Raw genomic sequence first — 18,106 nt, 5'->3', positions numbered from 1 at the left:
ATTGTTTTAATTTATTGAAATGTTTATCTTGTTAAATAAATTTAATAAATAAGTGCATGGTAAAACAATTAGGAAAATTCATGGGGAAACAATTAGGAAAATTCATCTTCCAAACAGAAAGATCTCTTCATATTCTTAGTACAGAAATAATAAAAACATTCAGTGATGGAAGTGACTGACATAAAATTTATGAGTAAGAGTTTAATTATATAGACCAAGAACTGAAAGACACTTCAAATATCTTTTAGCCCAGGAATTTCTGGAGGTTTGTTTGTATTCTACAGAACAAAAGAAAACAAAATTGAGGGGAGGATGAATGAAGGTAGAGACTGACTTAGTTATCAATTTTAAATTTTGCAGATCTTTCCTATTTCTATTAATACATTTAGGATTTTTTGTAGTGCGGTGTTACAAATGAAGTTAATTAAAACACAAATATAATTTATAAAAATCTTAAAAATCAGATTTATGTAACGTTATGAAAAGCTAAGAACATTGTCATTAATCTGATTTTGATGGGCTGAAATCCAAGTTTCATCATGGTTTGGAAATGGTCCTTGAGAAATCACTGAACTAATACACACTTTTTATTTTGGAAGAGAGGATCCCAAAGAGGCCTAGAGAAGCTAATGAAATCAAATGGGCTTTGATGGCTCTTCAGAGGCTGATATAAGACACACGTTCTTACTTTCTGGTCCACTGTGTTATTTCCATGGTCAGGAATTTGAGGTTTATCTCTTTGTCTGCGTTCTCTCTGGTTGGTGGGTTAAATTGTAGACAAAACACAAGAATGGTTGGGAAAAAAGGATTAATTTTCCACTAGTTAACCAAACATTGTTGGTTAACTAGTGGATTAGTTAACCAACATTGTTAAGATGATCAAAATATGTGATGGAGTGGAACACTGGTCTGAGAACTGAGTTCTCAAGATAGGAGAAAGAACAAATACTTACCCTCTGAAGTCATGCCGCTTAATTAGGTGGTTTGTTTTATGTTTTGTGGTTCCTTGAAACAAGAGACAAAAGTTCTATGCACAGTGTTTATTTTATTGCCACAGATATGGCAAACAAGCCTCTGCAAACCACTTTGAAGAAAGCACAGGGCCCATATGGTTGGATGATGTCAACTGCTCAGGAAAGGAAACCAGTTTCCTTCAGTGTTCTCGGAGACCCTGGGGAAGGCATGACTGCAGCCATCGGGAAGATGTTGCTATCTCCTGCTACCCTGGCAGGGATGGACACAGACTGTCTCTGGGTGAGGTCCTGCCACAGCTCTTGAGTATCCGTATTTCAGTAGCCACTGCACCTCTATCCACTGGTCTGGAATGTGAAGCATTTCTCATCTTTGGCTTTTTTTTTTTTGTCTGTTTCCCCAAATGCTCTAATTTTTAATAATTTGCATTCAGAGAAAAATAGTCTTTTGAGTCTTTCTGCCAATGTTATAAATTTCTACTCCTAATTTTTCTTTACCTGTAAGCCTAAATTTCTCATGTATCTGAAAGATGGATTAAAGAAGCCACAGTGTCCATTCCCCAACTGATTAGTCACCTATTCTGCTTCTCATTTACCTTGAATTCTAATGAACTACTTGAGAAAGGATTAAAAATAAATCAGAACAAAACAATAGCTCTCTTTCCCACCTTCCATGATTTATTTCTTCTTTAGTCCTGAGGCCTTGTCAATCACTGGTTACCAACCAGCCTTTGCTCTGTCCTAACCTAGATCTTTCAAGTTTCTCACTGGGCTCCTAGGTGGATTCATTGGAGTAAATAGCCCACCTATCTTTCTAAGATATCCTGTTACTAAAAATCCATTAGTGTCCTTTATTACTCCCTAGTTCCAAATTTCTTCAGACTTACGGTCGGATAAAAGGTACCTAGCTCATCTAACAGTCTTAAATATTTGTAGATGAAGGTCCTTTTGTGAGCAGAGAGCAAATGACTATATATCCTTGACAGACTTAACATCCAACAAGGAGGGCAGAATAAATATGAATGAAAAATATAGAGGGACATATTCAAAAGACATGCCAGGACTCTACCATAGCTCTATTTGTATCTATACATGTATTTTTTGGTGCATAGATGTTAAAATAACCACAGGTGGTTCTTAAGTTTCACCTCAGGCTTGAATCAGCCCTTTTTGTATCCTCCTGTTTTGAGACTGTGAAGCTGGAATCTTCACATTATAAAATAATGGAACGTGTTGAATCCCACAGTATTAACTGTTTTGTATACTTAAGTTTGTCAAAGTACGTGGTTGATTCCTCATTGTACTCTATCCTGTGAGATCATAGTGACTCACTGCACTAATCTAGCATTATACCAGGTAGAAATACAGCCTTTTACCCCATCCCTTATGGGTCATATTTTCAATTTTGTTTCTTTTTGTTTATTCTTTTCCCTTGCTCCTTTCTTCTTCTAAAGGATTTATGATTCTCCCAGGATTATGTGATGAATGATTGCATGTGGTTGGGGGAGATAGAGCCTATTTGCTAGAACTGGATCCTCTTAGCCCCAGATAGTGGGTATTTGGATCATGGAGTGATATGTTCAGGCACATTCCATCAGTGTTCCAGGTGATGAAATATTATAAATACAAAATACTATAATCTGAGTTCTCTGAAGACCTGTGTGGTTAAATATACACATACAGTTAAGACATCTAATCCTTTCAGTTCCCCTAAAAATCTTTAATTTTCTAGGATTATAGATATATTTTTTAAAAATTTAAAAAGCTGAGGGTGATAATTATTAATAAAATATGGGATCATTATTATGAATTCTTTGGTCCTAATTTTGGTAATATGTCTATTAACCATTCATTTGTCCAAAGGACATTATATCTGAGCCAAATTATCCTTTTGGAATAGAATCAGATTACCATTTATTCATCCAAAGAGATCATTACTTTCCCACTTATCAAAAAGGACTGCATAATGAAAAAAGAAGGAGATCATGGAATAGTGGTATAAACAACATCATTTTAAAAGCAATTGAGATTTTTTAATTCCTTGACACTGTGATAAGAGCTGTTAGACTATTACAGTTTTCAACTATTTGAAGGGTAACTTGTGGACCTTAAGTTTAAATGTGAATGAAACTTTTCTCAAAATTAGTAGTAGTTCAATAGACACTTTCTAATTTTGGGTGTGTGATAGATGGAATGCTCAAAAGCAATATTCTACGTCAGTAAAAGTAATTTTAGTAAGAATGCAGTTAATGCCTATGTGAACTGGGGGAAATTTGTGGGATGGTCAATATGTAGATTTCTCATTTTAATACTGCTTTAATTCTAAAGTTTAGAGTATTAAATCTTAGCAAAGATTTCTTTCACAGTGAGAGTGTCTCTTACTCAAAGTTTGACTTTTAATTTACATTTATGCTAGATTTTATCTTTTTTTCTAGGAAAAATATTATTTTCTTAAGATAATGTATTAAATCAGTGTTACAGGAAAATTGAAATAAAGAAAACTCTACTGTAATCAGAGTTTGAGGTATATAATTAAAGATGCTGTATACCCACAGACTGTTTAGTTTTCCCAAGCATTTTATATTTATTTAAGATTTTAGAAATAAAACATGTATATTATTATTGCCATAACAGATAGAACTTAAGCGGTGGGGTGGTATTGATAGAATGGCTTCTGTCATTCAGTTTCCCTTCAGGCATTGAAAATCCAATGATTTTATAAAATGGATGGCTAAAATTAGGTTCAGAATATTGTATTATTATTTTTACAAATTATGCAACTTAGGCTTTAAAAACACTTTATCATTTTTATTTTTATGGTATGTGAAAAGCTGCCCATAAAACAACTAGGGTGGAATGTGGAGGTCTAATTCCATGTACATATGATTTCTTAATTTTGCACCAAAGATGTAAAAAATGTAAAAATTGAAAAATTTAAGAATTTAATCTGTTTAAATTTTTTCGTTGAGGATCACTTTTTTGCCTTGCTCCTCTTGCAAAGAATCCCCAAATTTCAGATACAATAATAAGAAATGTTAAGTTTCAAATACACTGTGTTTTGTGACACACCTAAAACACCAAGATTTTCAGCTAATGTAAGCAGTGCATAGAGTAGGCACTCCACAAACATTTGTTGATTTTTTTTTTAAATTTTTATTTATTTATTTATTTATTTATTTATTCATGGCTGTGTTGGGTCTTCGTTTCTGTGCGAGGGCTTTCTCTAGTTGTGGCAAGCGGGGGCCACTCTTCATCGCGGTGTGCGGGCCTCTCACTATCGCGGCCTCTCTTGTTGCGGAGCACAGGCTCCAGACGCGCAGGCTCAGTAGTTGTGGCTCACGGGCCTAGTTGCTCCGCGGCATGTGGGATCTTCCCAGACCAGGGCTCGAACCCGTGTCCCCTGCATTGGCAGGCAGCTTCTCAACCACTGTGCCACCAGGGAAGCCCCCCATTTGTTGATTTTGACTTTGCTCTGTTGATTCTACTGTGATGCCTGTTCCATGAAGTATGATCAGGGACAGAAATTAGAGAGCCAGCAACTCTGGGGGCAACAAAGAAGAATCAGAGGAATCAAAGTAGGATGTGTCCATCTTGCCAACAGTATTTTCCTTCAGTTAACAAATGTTGTCTAGTGATTACATATGTTGGTTTAAACACATATAGAATGATACTCTGTTCATTAGCTGCTTACTTCACCTCCTTGGTTCTGCTAATTTCACTATGTTTGATGGTATTCCCTAAATCCTTATCAGTCAATCTTAGGGGCCCCGAAGCTGGAGACCCTTCTAGTAACTAGGTAATCTAAAGTATGTATATTACTGTAATCAAGTATCACATACTGGGTGGCTTAAACAACAGATATTTTATTGTCTCACACTTCTGGAATCTAGAAGTCCAAAACTGAGGTTGTCCCCAGAAGTTGGTTCCTTCTGAGGGCTGGGAGGGAAAGTTCTGTTCGAGACCTCTCTCCTTGGCTTACAGGTGGCCATTTTCTCCTATGTCTCTTCACTCTGTCTTCCTTCTTTATATCTCTGTGCACAAATTGGATTAGAGCCCCCTCTAATGACTTCACAATTCAACCCCTGGCAGTATGCAAGCCATAGTGAGGGCTTTTGATTAAACAAAACCATATTTATTGGTGTTGATAGAGATGTGTGAAAGACTCTATAAACCACTTTATTTGCATAATTTAAATAAATCCCAATTTGCTAGAGGTCAGTTTCTCAACTTTTACATCTTAATAATTTTTATGATTTAAGCCCTTCCTTTGGAATCCATAGTAAATAGGAGGGCTGAGATAGAAATTGTCTTTGTGCTTGGCTTTTTTTTTTTTCCTCTTCCATCATTCAAGTTACTCATGCATGCAAGGGTATATCTAAAAATCCTTCCTAGAAATCCTAGCTTTGGAGTATAAATTTCTAGGTGTGTTCATGGATAAGTGAGTAGATGTAGAACAAAAACAACTCCAAGTTAATGTCTTTTACTAAGTAAAAGTTAGTGGTAATAAAATAATCCACGATTTTACAGTGATATATATTCATTTATTCAAGAAACAGCTATTACGTGTACTCTCTACACTATAATGCCAGGCACCGCTCCAAGTGCTGGGAATACAAAGTTGAGCAAGATCAGCATTCTGACTTCAAGGCTACAGAAGATATTGCAGAAGTAGATACAGTTTTTTTTTTAAATTGGTATCTCTCCTCTCTCCTCTCTCTCTCTCTCTCTCATTGCCCAGCTGATTTTTAGCTCCTTTTACAAACAAATAGTAGTTTATAAAGTCTCTCATGCTTTAGTATCAGTTTGCTTGTTTTGGCTTTTCTAATACTTTTGAATCATGACTTAGGTTTTCCAATCAGACTGATGGATGGAGAAAATAAAAAAGAAGGACGAGTGGAGGTTTTTATCCATGGCCAGTGGGGAACAATTTGTGATGATGGGTGGACTGATAAGGACGCAACTGTGATCTGTCGACAGCTTGGCTACAAGTAAGGAAAACCTAACTATTTGGGATGTTCATCTGATGAAAATTTCTGATTTTTTATCCTTGTTCTTGCCTAAGATTAACTTCTATGATTCAATTGAAAATACTGGCAGCATGCTTATTTGATTCAGAATTATAAAGAAATACGAAGTAGAGTCTCTTTAAATTTTTCTATTTTCTCACAAGAAATATACATTATGTTACTTAAGAAATGTAGCTTTTATCTAGTAACAAATAGTCTAATAACTCTTGACTATTCATACTACTGCTTCTGTCAGCCAAAGGTGTTAACCTTTTCTCTGTGATTTATGTCGTAACACAGTAGCCTTATAAGGGATTCTACTGTTACTGAAATTACAGTTGGTTCTTGTTATTTGCAGTAGTTTCATTCTGTAAAGTCACTGTGAACATCGAGTTAGAAAATACTGAGCCATTGCTTCTAGAGCTGAGGTTGAACCAAGCCATGTTCTGCCTTCTTGTTTTAGCTCTCGTGCTTGCAAACAATTGCCCTTTTTGCAGTCTCCTAGTGCTTTTTTTTTTTTTTTCCATTTCTGTACCTTTTTGTTGATGATTTCCCTGTTTAAAATGGTCCCCAAGAATTTTGCTGAAGTGCTTTCTAACATTCTTGAATGAAGGAATGCTGTGATATGCCTTACAGAGAAAATAAGTGTGTTAAATGGGCTTCATTCAGGCATGAGTTATAGCATGAAAAATGTGGCACTAAATGAGGTGAGCAAGGACACTTATTTCCAGTTTGTGAGCTGAACTAGAAAGGCAGTTTATCTCCTTGTGAGACCTCAGCGGGGCAACTCAAATTTTTTGAGACTTTACGCATGTCTGCAAATGACTGTGAAAGGGCTGATTGATTTTGGAGTTGCAAATATATGGAACATGTTACAGTTTAGAGGGTCATGAAATTTAAGCTAATATACATAATTTGCCTAGCTTATATTGGATTACTAATAGTGGTTTGGATTTTAAAATATATCCTTAATTACACATCTATGTGTATCTTAAATATTGATAAATTTAACTGGTTATTCCTATGCAGAATACATTTTTATTTTTAAAATTATTTCTATTTTGATAAAAGTTCAAAATTTTTTTTTTTTTTCCCTAAAGTTTTAAGTCAGAGTTTGTTTTTGGTTACTCAGATACTACTTCAATTTACGGTTCAGTTTTGGACCTAGTTGCAATTCCAGTTGTCCTATGGTCAGTGGGTCCATTATTTGTAATATAGATTTTCAGTATTCAAAATTGGTGGTGTGTGACATATTTTCAGCTTTCAAAATATGGGGTAGTAGAGGAAGGGAGGAAGCATCTCCATTAGATGCCTAGATGAATTCAGTCAACAATTTAAGTTTCCTTTGCTCACTACATTTCTAACATTTCATTCTCCATTTGAAAAAAAAAGAATGTATATACATATATACACACATATATACATTATTGTTCTTACATTACATGCCCAGTGAATTTCCTTACCTAAAATCAGCCATTAAAGTATATACTGCTTGAGACTGGTTTTTTGGCTTACTTTTATTTTTTTGGTAGAGGTGATCCAAGAAACCTAGTGTTACCTTTGGAAATATGAAGGAAAATATGAAAGAAAAAGTCAAATTTGATCCTTGAATTGTGTGTCTAAGTCATGTTTAAGGAGAAAAAAATTTGTAAGAATATTCATCAATGCATTTTCACTTTGATTTCTTTCTAAATTTTTCATTGCTTTTTACTTATCATTTAGTCCATTTTACATTCAACTCAAATGGTGAATTTAGGTAAGAGCAATCTAGATTAAGTGAACAAAGTTTGTAGCAATTTTCAATACTATTTCCGTAACGATTATCAAGAAAAGCATTGAAGGAAGATCATACTTCATAATTATTTTTAAAATAAAGCCTCTTAACACATAATTCAGTAATTTAATGTAACTATGACAAATTGGATAGACATCTTCTAGTGCACAAGCTACAATTTGCCATCAACTAGTATTTAAAAGAAAATCATTTCGATATTTGATCAATCTAAATATACTTGAACGTTTTTATTATTTTCCACCAAGGGGAGATGGAATTTCATATAAGAACATATATGTAATTGTAAATAGGTATGTGATTAGAACAGAATGTTACTGCGAATTAATAAAAGTCTTTAATAAAGCAATTTATTTGTAGAAATCAATCCAGAAAACTTTGAAACTGTCAAAAGGCTTGAGTTTTATTAATAAGAATTCCAGAGACCTGTCCCTCAGCCAGCTATATCACACTTGAGGATTAGTCCTTGAAAACACTGAGAATCAAAATAGCATTAGAAAGCTTTTTTATAATGGGAGAAACAGAAATGAAGTAATAAAAACCAGGAACGTGAATGGTAACTAATATAGATATGCTTAGAGTGAACAGAAAGTAAAAGGCACTCTTTAATGATGTATTACATAATGTCTGACAAAGTCTAGCATATGAGCACATTGTTTTTAGAGGGTTGAATGTGAAATGTGTTGCTATCAGTTAGCCTCGTTAAGAAAGACTAAATAGCCATGATGGAAATTCCATTCTATTTGAACTTTGTGTGAATCCATTAGCATATATTTCAATATGACATTGTTTTTGAACTGTGTATTTATTAGAGTAGTATCCCTTAAAAGAATTTAAAAAATGATGTACCCCTATTGTCTTAGTAGAGATCTAAAGTTAAGTATATCTAATTTTTATCTTACATTTAAATAGCTGCAAAGGATTTAATTTCTGGCATATTTGTATATGACATTTAAAAATAGAACAGTTACTTTACTCTTAATTATATCCAATAAAATATAAATATAGTGCTTTGATACTCTGTCATTCATTTAAAAAATACACGAGCAAGCTCTTTTTTGACCTTCACAAATTTTACATAGTTTCTTTTTCTCCTTGAAATTGTGGTTTAAATTTTCTTTCCCCACAGAATCCTAATGTCCTGTGTTTTCAAAAATGTGTGTGTGTGTACACACATGAAGAGAGCGAGAAAGAGAGAAATTAAATTCTTCTAACAAGTTCCTCTCAGGATTTTATGATTTCTAGTACACAACTAATTAAAAACAACAACAACAACAAAAAATAAAATTTGATAAATAAGTATTAAACATAGGAAAGAAAAGTTGACCAAAGCTTCCATTTCCTAGACTGATGGGTTGGATTTTTGGTCCTTGGATAAAATTTATTTTGAATTGATCTTTTGGCCACTTTAGAGTCTTTTAAATCTTGGAGCAATGCACTGTGATTGGATTTGGAATGAGTGAAAAATATGTCTTTGTTTTGCTCAGTGGGAAAAGGGAAATTTTGAAAGAGAAGTTGACCTTGACTTTAGTAAGACCAGTTTTAGAAGAGAATACACGTGGATTTTGATGATCTGCATATCAGTTCCCATAAAGTCCTTATATCCCTTGGAAAGTCATCACCTACTCCCAGGAGCACTTGATAGTCAGTTTAAAGACTAATGTATTAGAGCCTATTGTCTCATTGGTATTCTTAGCTATGAATTACTGCATGCTTGTAGTCCACTGAGAAGTCTCTATAGGTGACACAGTCCTTAATTATTTTTTAAAAAGTCAAAGAAAAATTTATTAGATTTCACTATATCATTGAAAATGTCTTTAATTATGTACTTTCATTAGTTAAAATGTTCTCTAATTCTACTTGTTGATATATCTAAAATGGTGCATTCTCTTTAGTTTGTGCATTGATTGGTAAATTGCTAAGGAATCATCCTTTTGTTTTATTTAATGAGTCTAATTTTATTTTCTACATGTTTACTTCCACCTGTCATCTACTTTTATGCTATTGATCATGCCTTTATTGTCTGTTCTTTGTGTAATCTTTGGTTTTTAGATTTGCAGGCAATCCAGTTTTCTTTCTTTCCTTTCTCTAGTTGTCTGGAATTTCAGCATTCTTGTTGTTTTACTAGAAATTTGAAAAAATTTTTAGCAAACATACTGGCATATTTTCTTACCAATTTCAAAAATTATTTGTAACTTCCCCTTCCTGAAAAACATCAAGAGATTTAGCATACTGTTATTTACCTTCTACCTATACTCATCCTCACACCCAAAACTGATGGGAATCATCTGGGATATTAGTTTCAGGATGCTATTAGTTTTTAATTTTCTTCAAAATATTCCTATTTGAATTTTAAGTTGCTCTACATTACACATGTACATATCAGCAATTATTTCCATTTTTTAAAAAGATTAATAAAATAATTCCTGACAATTCTGATTAAGAAAAAGGAGAGAATACAAGTAAACATTAGAAAAAAGGAATATAAGCACAGATACACAGAGGGTTAAAAATTGTAGAATACTATGAACTACTTTTAGCTAATGAATTTGGAAATCTAGATGAAATGAACAATTATCTAGGAAACTGTACATTTTCAACAAAAATATAATTATCAAAATTGATACAAAAGATAGAAAGCCCAATTTTTTTAAAAATTGAAGTGTAGTTGATTTACAATGTTGTGTAAATCTCTGCTGTACAGCACAGTGACTCAGTGATACACATAGAGACATTCTTTTCTTTTATATTCTTTTCCATTATGGTTTTTCCCAGGAGATTGTATATAGTTCCCTGTGCTATACAGTAGGACCTTGTTGTTTATCCATCATATATATAATAGCTTACATCTGCTAATCCTAAACTCCCAGTCCCTCCCTCCCTACCCCCCTCCCCCTTGGGAACCACAAGTCTGTTCTCTTTGCCTGTGAGTCTGTTTCTGTTTTGTAGATAGCTTCATTTGTGCCATATTTTAGATTCCACATAGAAGTGATATCATATGATCTTTGTCTTTCTCTTTCTGACTTCACTTAGTATGATAACCTCTAGTTGCATCCATGTTGCTGCAAATGGCATTATTTCATTCTTTTTATGGCTGAGTAGTATTCCATTGTATATATGTACCACATCTTCTTTATCCATTCATCTGTTGATGGACATTTAGGTTGTTTCCATGTTTTGGCTATTGCGAACAGTGCTGCTATGAACATAGGGGTACATGTATCTCTCTGAATTATAATTTTGTCCAGGTATATGCCCAGGAGTGGGATTGCTGGATCATATGGTAATTCTACTTTTAGTTTTCTGAGGAACCTCCATACTGTTTTCCATAGCGGCTGTGCCAACTTACATTCCCACCAACAGTGTAGGAGGGTTCCCTTTTCTCCACACCCTCTCCAGCATTTGTTATTTGTAGACTTTTTAATGATGGCCATTCTGACTGGTGTGAGGTGGTACCTTATTGTAGTTTTGATTTGCATTTCTCTAATAATTAGTGATGTTGAGCATCTAGAAAACCCAAATAAATTAATGATGACAGAAGAAGTGACTCTGACTTTTTGACCAAGAGTTTTGACCAATCTTTAAGATACAGATGGCTCCTGAGTTATGTAAATTATTGTAGAGCCAAAAAAAAAAAAGAAAATCTTTCCATTCATTTTATGAGGCTAATATAACTTGATTTCAAGACTAGACAAGATAAGTACACATACACAAAAGAAAACTCATAAATCTACATTAAATATTCTAAGCAAAACATTAGCAAATTTAATTCGGCAGTGTATTAAAAGAACAATATCCCACAAAGAGAGTCTATTGTAAGAATATGAGAGTGGTTCAACTGAGGCATTCAATTAGTGTATTTTAGTTTGTTGTCTATAAGTGAAAACAAATATGAACATCTTAATAATGTTGAGAAGTTACATGATAAAAATCAACACTCCTTCCTCATATCTCTTAGGAAGCTGAGGATAAAATAAAACTACCTTAACTTTATATCACAAACAAGCATGAAATAGGAACAAATAAGGGTGCCTGCTATTTCTGCAATGACTCAATATTGTCTGGAGTTTCCACTAATCATTAAGAATTGAGGTATTGGGACTTCTCTGGTGGCGCAGTGGTTAAGAATCTGCCTGCCAATGCAGGGGACATGGGTTCGAGCCCTGGTCCGGGAAGATCCCACATGCCGTGGAGCAACTAAGCCCATGTGCCACAACTACTGAGCCTGCGCTCTAGAGCACACAAGCCACAACAACTGAAGGCTGCATGCCACAACTACTGAAGCCCAAGTGCCTAGAGCCTAAGCCACCACAATTAGAAGCCGACGCACCACAACAAAGAGTACGCCCGCTCACCACAACTAGTGAAAGCCAGTGCACAGCAATGAAGACCCAATGCAGCCAAAAATAAATAAATAAAGTAAATAAATTTATTCTTAAAAAAAAAAAAAGAATTGAGGTATTGGTATTGAAAAAAAAGTCAGAATTGTTATATGAATAATATGATGTCCACCTGTAAAACCCAAGAGAATCAACTGGAAAGACACTAGAACTAGTGTTTATTAATGTAACAGTATGAAGTATAAATATTTTTTAAAAAGCAATAGTGTTCCTATATGCTAGATTGAAAATTTTTTAGAATTCTCATTTATAGAAAGTACAAAACTGAAAAAAAAAATCAAGGAATAAACTTCACAAGAATTGAGGTCTGTGTGAAAAAAACTAAACCTTTACAAAAGCTAGAAGACTTCATAAGTGATACTCTACAACCCTGAATGGGAAGACAAAATAGAAATTAATCTATACATTAAATGCTATCCTCATAAAAATCTTTTGTTTTTCTTGGTGTGTGTGTTGGTTGAGGAGGGGGACTTCCAAATTTATCTGAAATCAAATCCATGGGATATTGGCACAGGAATAGGCAAAGAGGTCAGTGATACCAACTACGGCAGTGGTTAACAGCCTTGGTTGTGCATTGAAATCACTTTGGGACTTAAAAAATATTACCCCTGCCTCGCCCCACTCCCATTTTACTTGATGTCTTAATTCTACTTTAATTGACATCAGGTGGGGTTCAGGTGGTGCTATATTTTAAAAGCACCCAAAGGTAATTCTAATGTGTAGCCAATTATTGAACTATAAAGACCAAGAAATGGCTTGTGTACTTATAAGCATGATAAATAAGTAAATAAAAAAGCCCTTTAAATCAGCAGGAAGAGTTATTGGGACAGTTACTTTAGCGACAGAACTAAAACTAGATCCCTTACTAATACTAAACAGAAATAAATTCCAGACACATCAGAACTGTGATATGCAAAGTAAAACAGAAAAATACCTTTTCTTTAAATGGTTACATTTTAATTATACATATTTTAAATGCATAACTTGCTTTCCAAAGATTTGTTCTGTATTCAGCAACACATATCCAGAATCTTAAAAAATGTTTATACCTGTTGAATAAAAATTTCACTTCTGGGAAGAAATCTAAGCTGCCCACAAAGATTTACGTATAAGGATGTATATAATTATCAAAAAGTCTAAAATTCTTAAAATAAATGTGCAACAATAGGGAAATGAATTCTGTTTTTTTCTACACTAAAGTTTGATGCAGAACCACCTGCATTAGACTCACCCACTTAGTTTGAGATCCACTAATCTGTACAATGAATTTTTTTAACCATTAAAAATTGTAGTTAGTATGCAATATTTTCCCCATAAATGTGTACCAAATGCTAGCAGTGTGTTGTTGAGATTTTTTATACTTTTATTTTGCAAACTTGGTACAATGAGCATTTATTACTTATACAACTATTAAAAGTTTTGTATGTTAAAAAAGAGTAACTTTATTTTTTTCACCAACACTCTTTTTTTTTTTTTTTAAATAAATTTATTTATTTATTATTTTTGGCTGTGTTGGGTCTTTGTTTCTGTGCGAGGGCTTTCTCTAGTTGTGGCAAGCGGGGGCCACTCTTCATCGTGGTGCGCGGGCCTCTCACTATCACGGCCTCTCTTGTTGCAGAGCACAGGCTCCAGACGCGCAGGCTCAGTAGTTGTGGCTCACGGGCCTAGTTGCTCCGCGGCATGTGGGATCTTCCCAGACCAGGGCTTGAACCCGTGTCCTCTGCATTGGCAGGCAGACTCTCAACCACTGCGCCACCAGGGAAGCCCTCACCAACACTCTTTATTGTCCATCTCTTTGACAATGGCCATCCTAGTAGGCGTGAGTGGTGTCTCACTGTGGTTTTGATTTGCATTTCCCTGATAATCAGTGATGCTGAGCATCTTTTCATGTGCTTGTTGGACATGAGTATATCTTCTTTGAAGAAATGTCGATTCAGATTCAAAAAAGAGTAACTTTAGAGTTACCTGTTTGATCTTCCATGACTGTAAGCATTTCTAATGGGTTAAATCTTATTTTTATTTGCAATTTATGTCAGAGTAGCCGTTATCAGTACAGAAGAAATGACGGGGTATATTTCTGAAATGAGTGTACTGCCAACTACAAGCATGTGAGGTCAGGTCTCATTGCTGAAAGAGGATTATTCAAGCAAATTCCTCAGATAATTCATATCAGTAAACTACTTTGCCTGAGTTCCTTGCATAACTATAAGAAAAGTATAATAACCTTATCTTAACTAAGAATATTTTAATGTTAGAAATCTGGTCCAAATTGTCATTTTTAATAAGACAGTTTCTTTTGATTTAAAACCTGTCTTTTGCCTGTTTTTCTATTGGGTTGTTGGTTTTTTATTTTAAAATGAAATTTGAGAGTTATTTGTATATTGTATGCTATGTCCCTCTATTAGAGAATGCATCTACCAGCATAAATATATATATATATATATATATATATATATATATATATATATATATATATATATATATATATATATATATATATATATATATATGTATTGCAAGTATATTCGTCAACTTTAAAACTTATCTTTTCACTTTCCTGTGGGTGGTTTTTAGTAAACTGGCATTCTTAATTTAATTTTTGTTGAATTTATCAATCTTTTAATTTAAGGTATACATCTGTGTCTTGTTTAATAAGTCTTTCCCTAACTTGAGGTTATAAGGATAATTTTCCTATAATTCAAACTTTAAAACTTTTCCGTTCTTATGTCACTAATTTAGCAGGAACTGAGTTTTGAATATGGTGTTAGTTTGAAATATTTCACTGAAAAGATTTTGTATTTGGATATTTAAAAAGAAGTAATATATTATTTAAAAAAACAGAAACCAAAGAAAAGTGATATACCAAAAGTAAGTCTGCCTTCTATTCATGATTCCTGGTGTTCTCTTTCTCAGTTAAAAATTGTGCTTTTGTACTTCTAAAGTAGGCTTTAAAAATTCTTAGCTCCCTAGGTAATTATTTAATTCTTGTAATTTTCTTGGAAATACTATACCAATTTCTTTTTTTATTAATTTTTATTTATTTTTGGCTGTGTTGGGTCTTCATTGCTGCGTGCGGGCTTTCTCTAGTTACGGTGAGCGGGGGCTACTCTTCATTGTGGTGCACGGGCTTCTCATTGAGGTGGCTTCTCTTGTTGTGGAGCACAGGCTCTAGGCGGGCAGGCTTCAGTAGTTGTGGCACGCAGGCTCAGGAGTTGTGGCTTGCAGGCTCTAGAGCACAGGCTCAGTAATTGTGGCGCACAGGCTTAGTTGCTCCGCGACATGTGGGATCTTCCCAGACCAGGGCTCAAACCTGTGTCCCCTGCATTGGCAGGCAGATTCTTAAGCCCTGCACCACCAGGGAAGTCTTACTATACCAATTTTAAGAGAGTATTATGCTCTGGAAGGGAGTAGAAAATTTTGAGATGATTTTTTTTCCTGATTAAACTAGAGTTTAAGACTACCATAAATTTTTGACATGCCATTAAATGTGACTTTCTTAGTAGGAGCTAAGATGTAATCAAGAAGTTCTAAGATATGAAAACAAAGAATGTATAGTTATTACCTCTCAAGCTTTTTTTTTTTTTGACAGAGTCATGAAATAAGTGTTTTAATGTATGAGTTAAGAAATATAATTGAATGAGGGTATATGTTGTGATTTATTCAATTGTATGTTTGATTCTCCACATCCTCAAGAATGCTCTGTTTCCAGGGGTCCTGCCAGAGCAAGAACCATGGCTTATTTTGGGGAAGGAAAAGGACCCATCCACATGGATAATGTGAAGTGCACAGGAAATGAGAGGTCCCTGGCTGACTGTATCAAACAAGATATTGGAAAACACAACTGCCGCCACGGTGAAGATGCAGGAGTTATTTGTGATTATTTTGGCAATAAAGCATCAGGTAACAGTAATAAAGGTAAGTCACCTTCTGGGCCCTATAGAAGTCAAAGAATACTGAGCCACACTTCATTATTCTAAGCAGTAGTTTGATAATGAAACTCTCCTCCATAAGAATATACTCAATCCCTTGTTCTTCTGCTAGTATTTAGAGGCAGTGGTTCTTGCCAAACTTTACTGGATGGGACTCACAAGGGAGAGCAGGGTTCAGGGGCAGGAGTGGATTTACAGGATTTTGTAATCTCTGAGATTGTCCCCTTTTGACATTCTTAGCCATTTCTAACCGTTCCTTCTCTGGTTGTAATAAAACTATCAAACTTGCTGGTATTCTTGAAGATTCAGAATTTATATTTGCTTCATAAAAAGAAGAAATGAAAATTTAAAGATGAATCAGAGAAGGGCACTTCTTCCACTCTTATTAATATCTTAAACAGCAGGGATAATTTTTAAAATTAATTGCAAAAAGAAAATTATCTTTTGTAGATTCTACTCTCTGAAATTTAAAAAAGTAAGGGGGGACTTCCCTGGTGGCGCAGTGGATGGGACTCCGCGCTCCCAATGTGGGGGGCCTGGGTTCGATCTCTGGTCAGTGAACTAGATCCCACATGCATGCTGCAACTAAGAGTTCGCATGCCGCAACTAAGGAGTCTGCGAGCTGCAGCTGAGGAGCCCGCCTGCTGCAATTAGGGAGCCCGTGAGCTGCAACTAAGGAGACTGCCTGCTGCAGCTAAGACCCGGTACAACCAAATAAATAAAAAAATAAAATTTAAATAAAAATAAAAATGTAAGGAAAATGAGAAGTAATCTTCTAGTATAATACAGTAATGGATGTGTCATACATATATAACTAGAAGAGTTCTTAAAAGCTCTGAGTTTAATTTTTATGAAACAAATACTGCTTTAAATGAATAAGGGGGAAAACTAGCTCTTTTGGAGAAAACTATGGTTATGTTTTATGAAAAGAACAGTCATTTATTTATGTGGATTAAGAATCCATGGTTTTGATACTTAAGATTTTCTTAAAATCAAGTGCATCTATATCTGAGCATTCTCTTTTTCTAACATCTTTTAATAACCATTAAAGACAATGCAATAAATAAATTGCATGTTGTTAATATGATTCTTCACTATCTGAGGGTCTTTTGAGTGTGGAGAAGAATATTTATAACCCTTTGTGCTTTGTTTTATATATATATATATATAATATATACACACACATATATATTACCTGAAATAAATATGATTTCGTAAGCCAATTTTTCCTAAGTATTGACTATAATTTAATTTATTAAATTCCCTCCAATAATTTAAACTGCAGTTACAAAGTGAACATAATTAATTCTTTGGATTATGGACAATTTCTTAAGCAGCAGAAAAGCATAAAAATTCAGTAATTGTAAAATGTTCTACCATATTTCTATGTAAACCTATTTTAAAATATCAAATACCATATTTATTTCTTCATTATTAATACATTTGTTTTAATGCCTTCCAAAGGTATAGCACTGCTTATTTTGATACCTTTCCATGGTCTTAATGCTACCATATCTGAAATAAAAAAATTTCATCTTAGACCAGCTGGATTACTGAATCTGGTTTATTATTAACCTGTTGACTTTGTGTGGAGGCTCAAGACCTAATAACTTCTATAAGGTGATTCACACCCAAGCCATTGGTTATTGGTCATCTGATGGGATCCGTTTATAAATGAATTTCATTTTACTTTATAATTTTTTTATAATAGTGGGTTTTATGGCTTTAAATAGATTTTACTTTCTTGCAATCTGGTTCTTTGCCCCAGAATGATGTAAACTTCCAGTTTTGCTTGCTTAGTATTACATCATTACTTGTCATGGCATTATATACATTGACCTGACTTGGAACATTACTGGAAACTTCTGTTCTTCTGGTATCTTATAATTTGCAGTGTCATGTAGAGGACTCATATCCTAAGAGATGAGGATTAAGGTTTGACAGCATGTCTCTGAGATCCTTTGACAAATTAATGATCTTGGTACACATTGTTGAACCTCTCTCTCCA

At 34.2% G+C, this 18,106-nt stretch overlaps 1 protein-coding gene and 1 long non-coding RNA gene across 2 annotated transcripts in view; one reads left to right on the top strand and one right to left on the bottom strand.

Annotated features, from left to right (window-relative positions):
* The window catches only part of PRSS12 (serine protease 12), a 73,592-nt gene that overhangs the window by 36,465 nt on the left and 19,021 nt on the right, over positions 1-18,106 (top strand). Inside the window, exons 7-9 of the mRNA XM_082389640.1 lie at positions 1,058-1,254; positions 5,818-5,959; positions 15,879-16,084. Of these exons, the coding sequence (XP_082245766.1) occupies positions 1,058-1,254; positions 5,818-5,959; positions 15,879-16,084 (545 nt within the window). The remainder of the gene's footprint in view (positions 1-1,057; positions 1,255-5,817; positions 5,960-15,878; positions 16,085-18,106) is intronic.
* LOC309627630 lies at positions 5,972-15,872 on the bottom strand. The gene is made up of 2 exons (XR_014243872.1): positions 7,389-15,872; positions 5,972-7,350 (listed from the first exon to the last, which is right to left on the bottom strand). It is a non-coding gene; the product is annotated as an uncharacterized lncRNA (long non-coding RNA).

The sequence above is a fragment of the Balaenoptera borealis genome (assembly GCF_965194805.1).
Source record: "Balaenoptera borealis genome assembly, chromosome: 4".
Classification (NCBI taxonomy): domain Eukaryota; kingdom Metazoa; phylum Chordata; class Mammalia; order Artiodactyla; family Balaenopteridae; genus Balaenoptera; species Balaenoptera borealis.
This window is presented reverse-complemented; position numbering and strand designations above follow the sequence as displayed.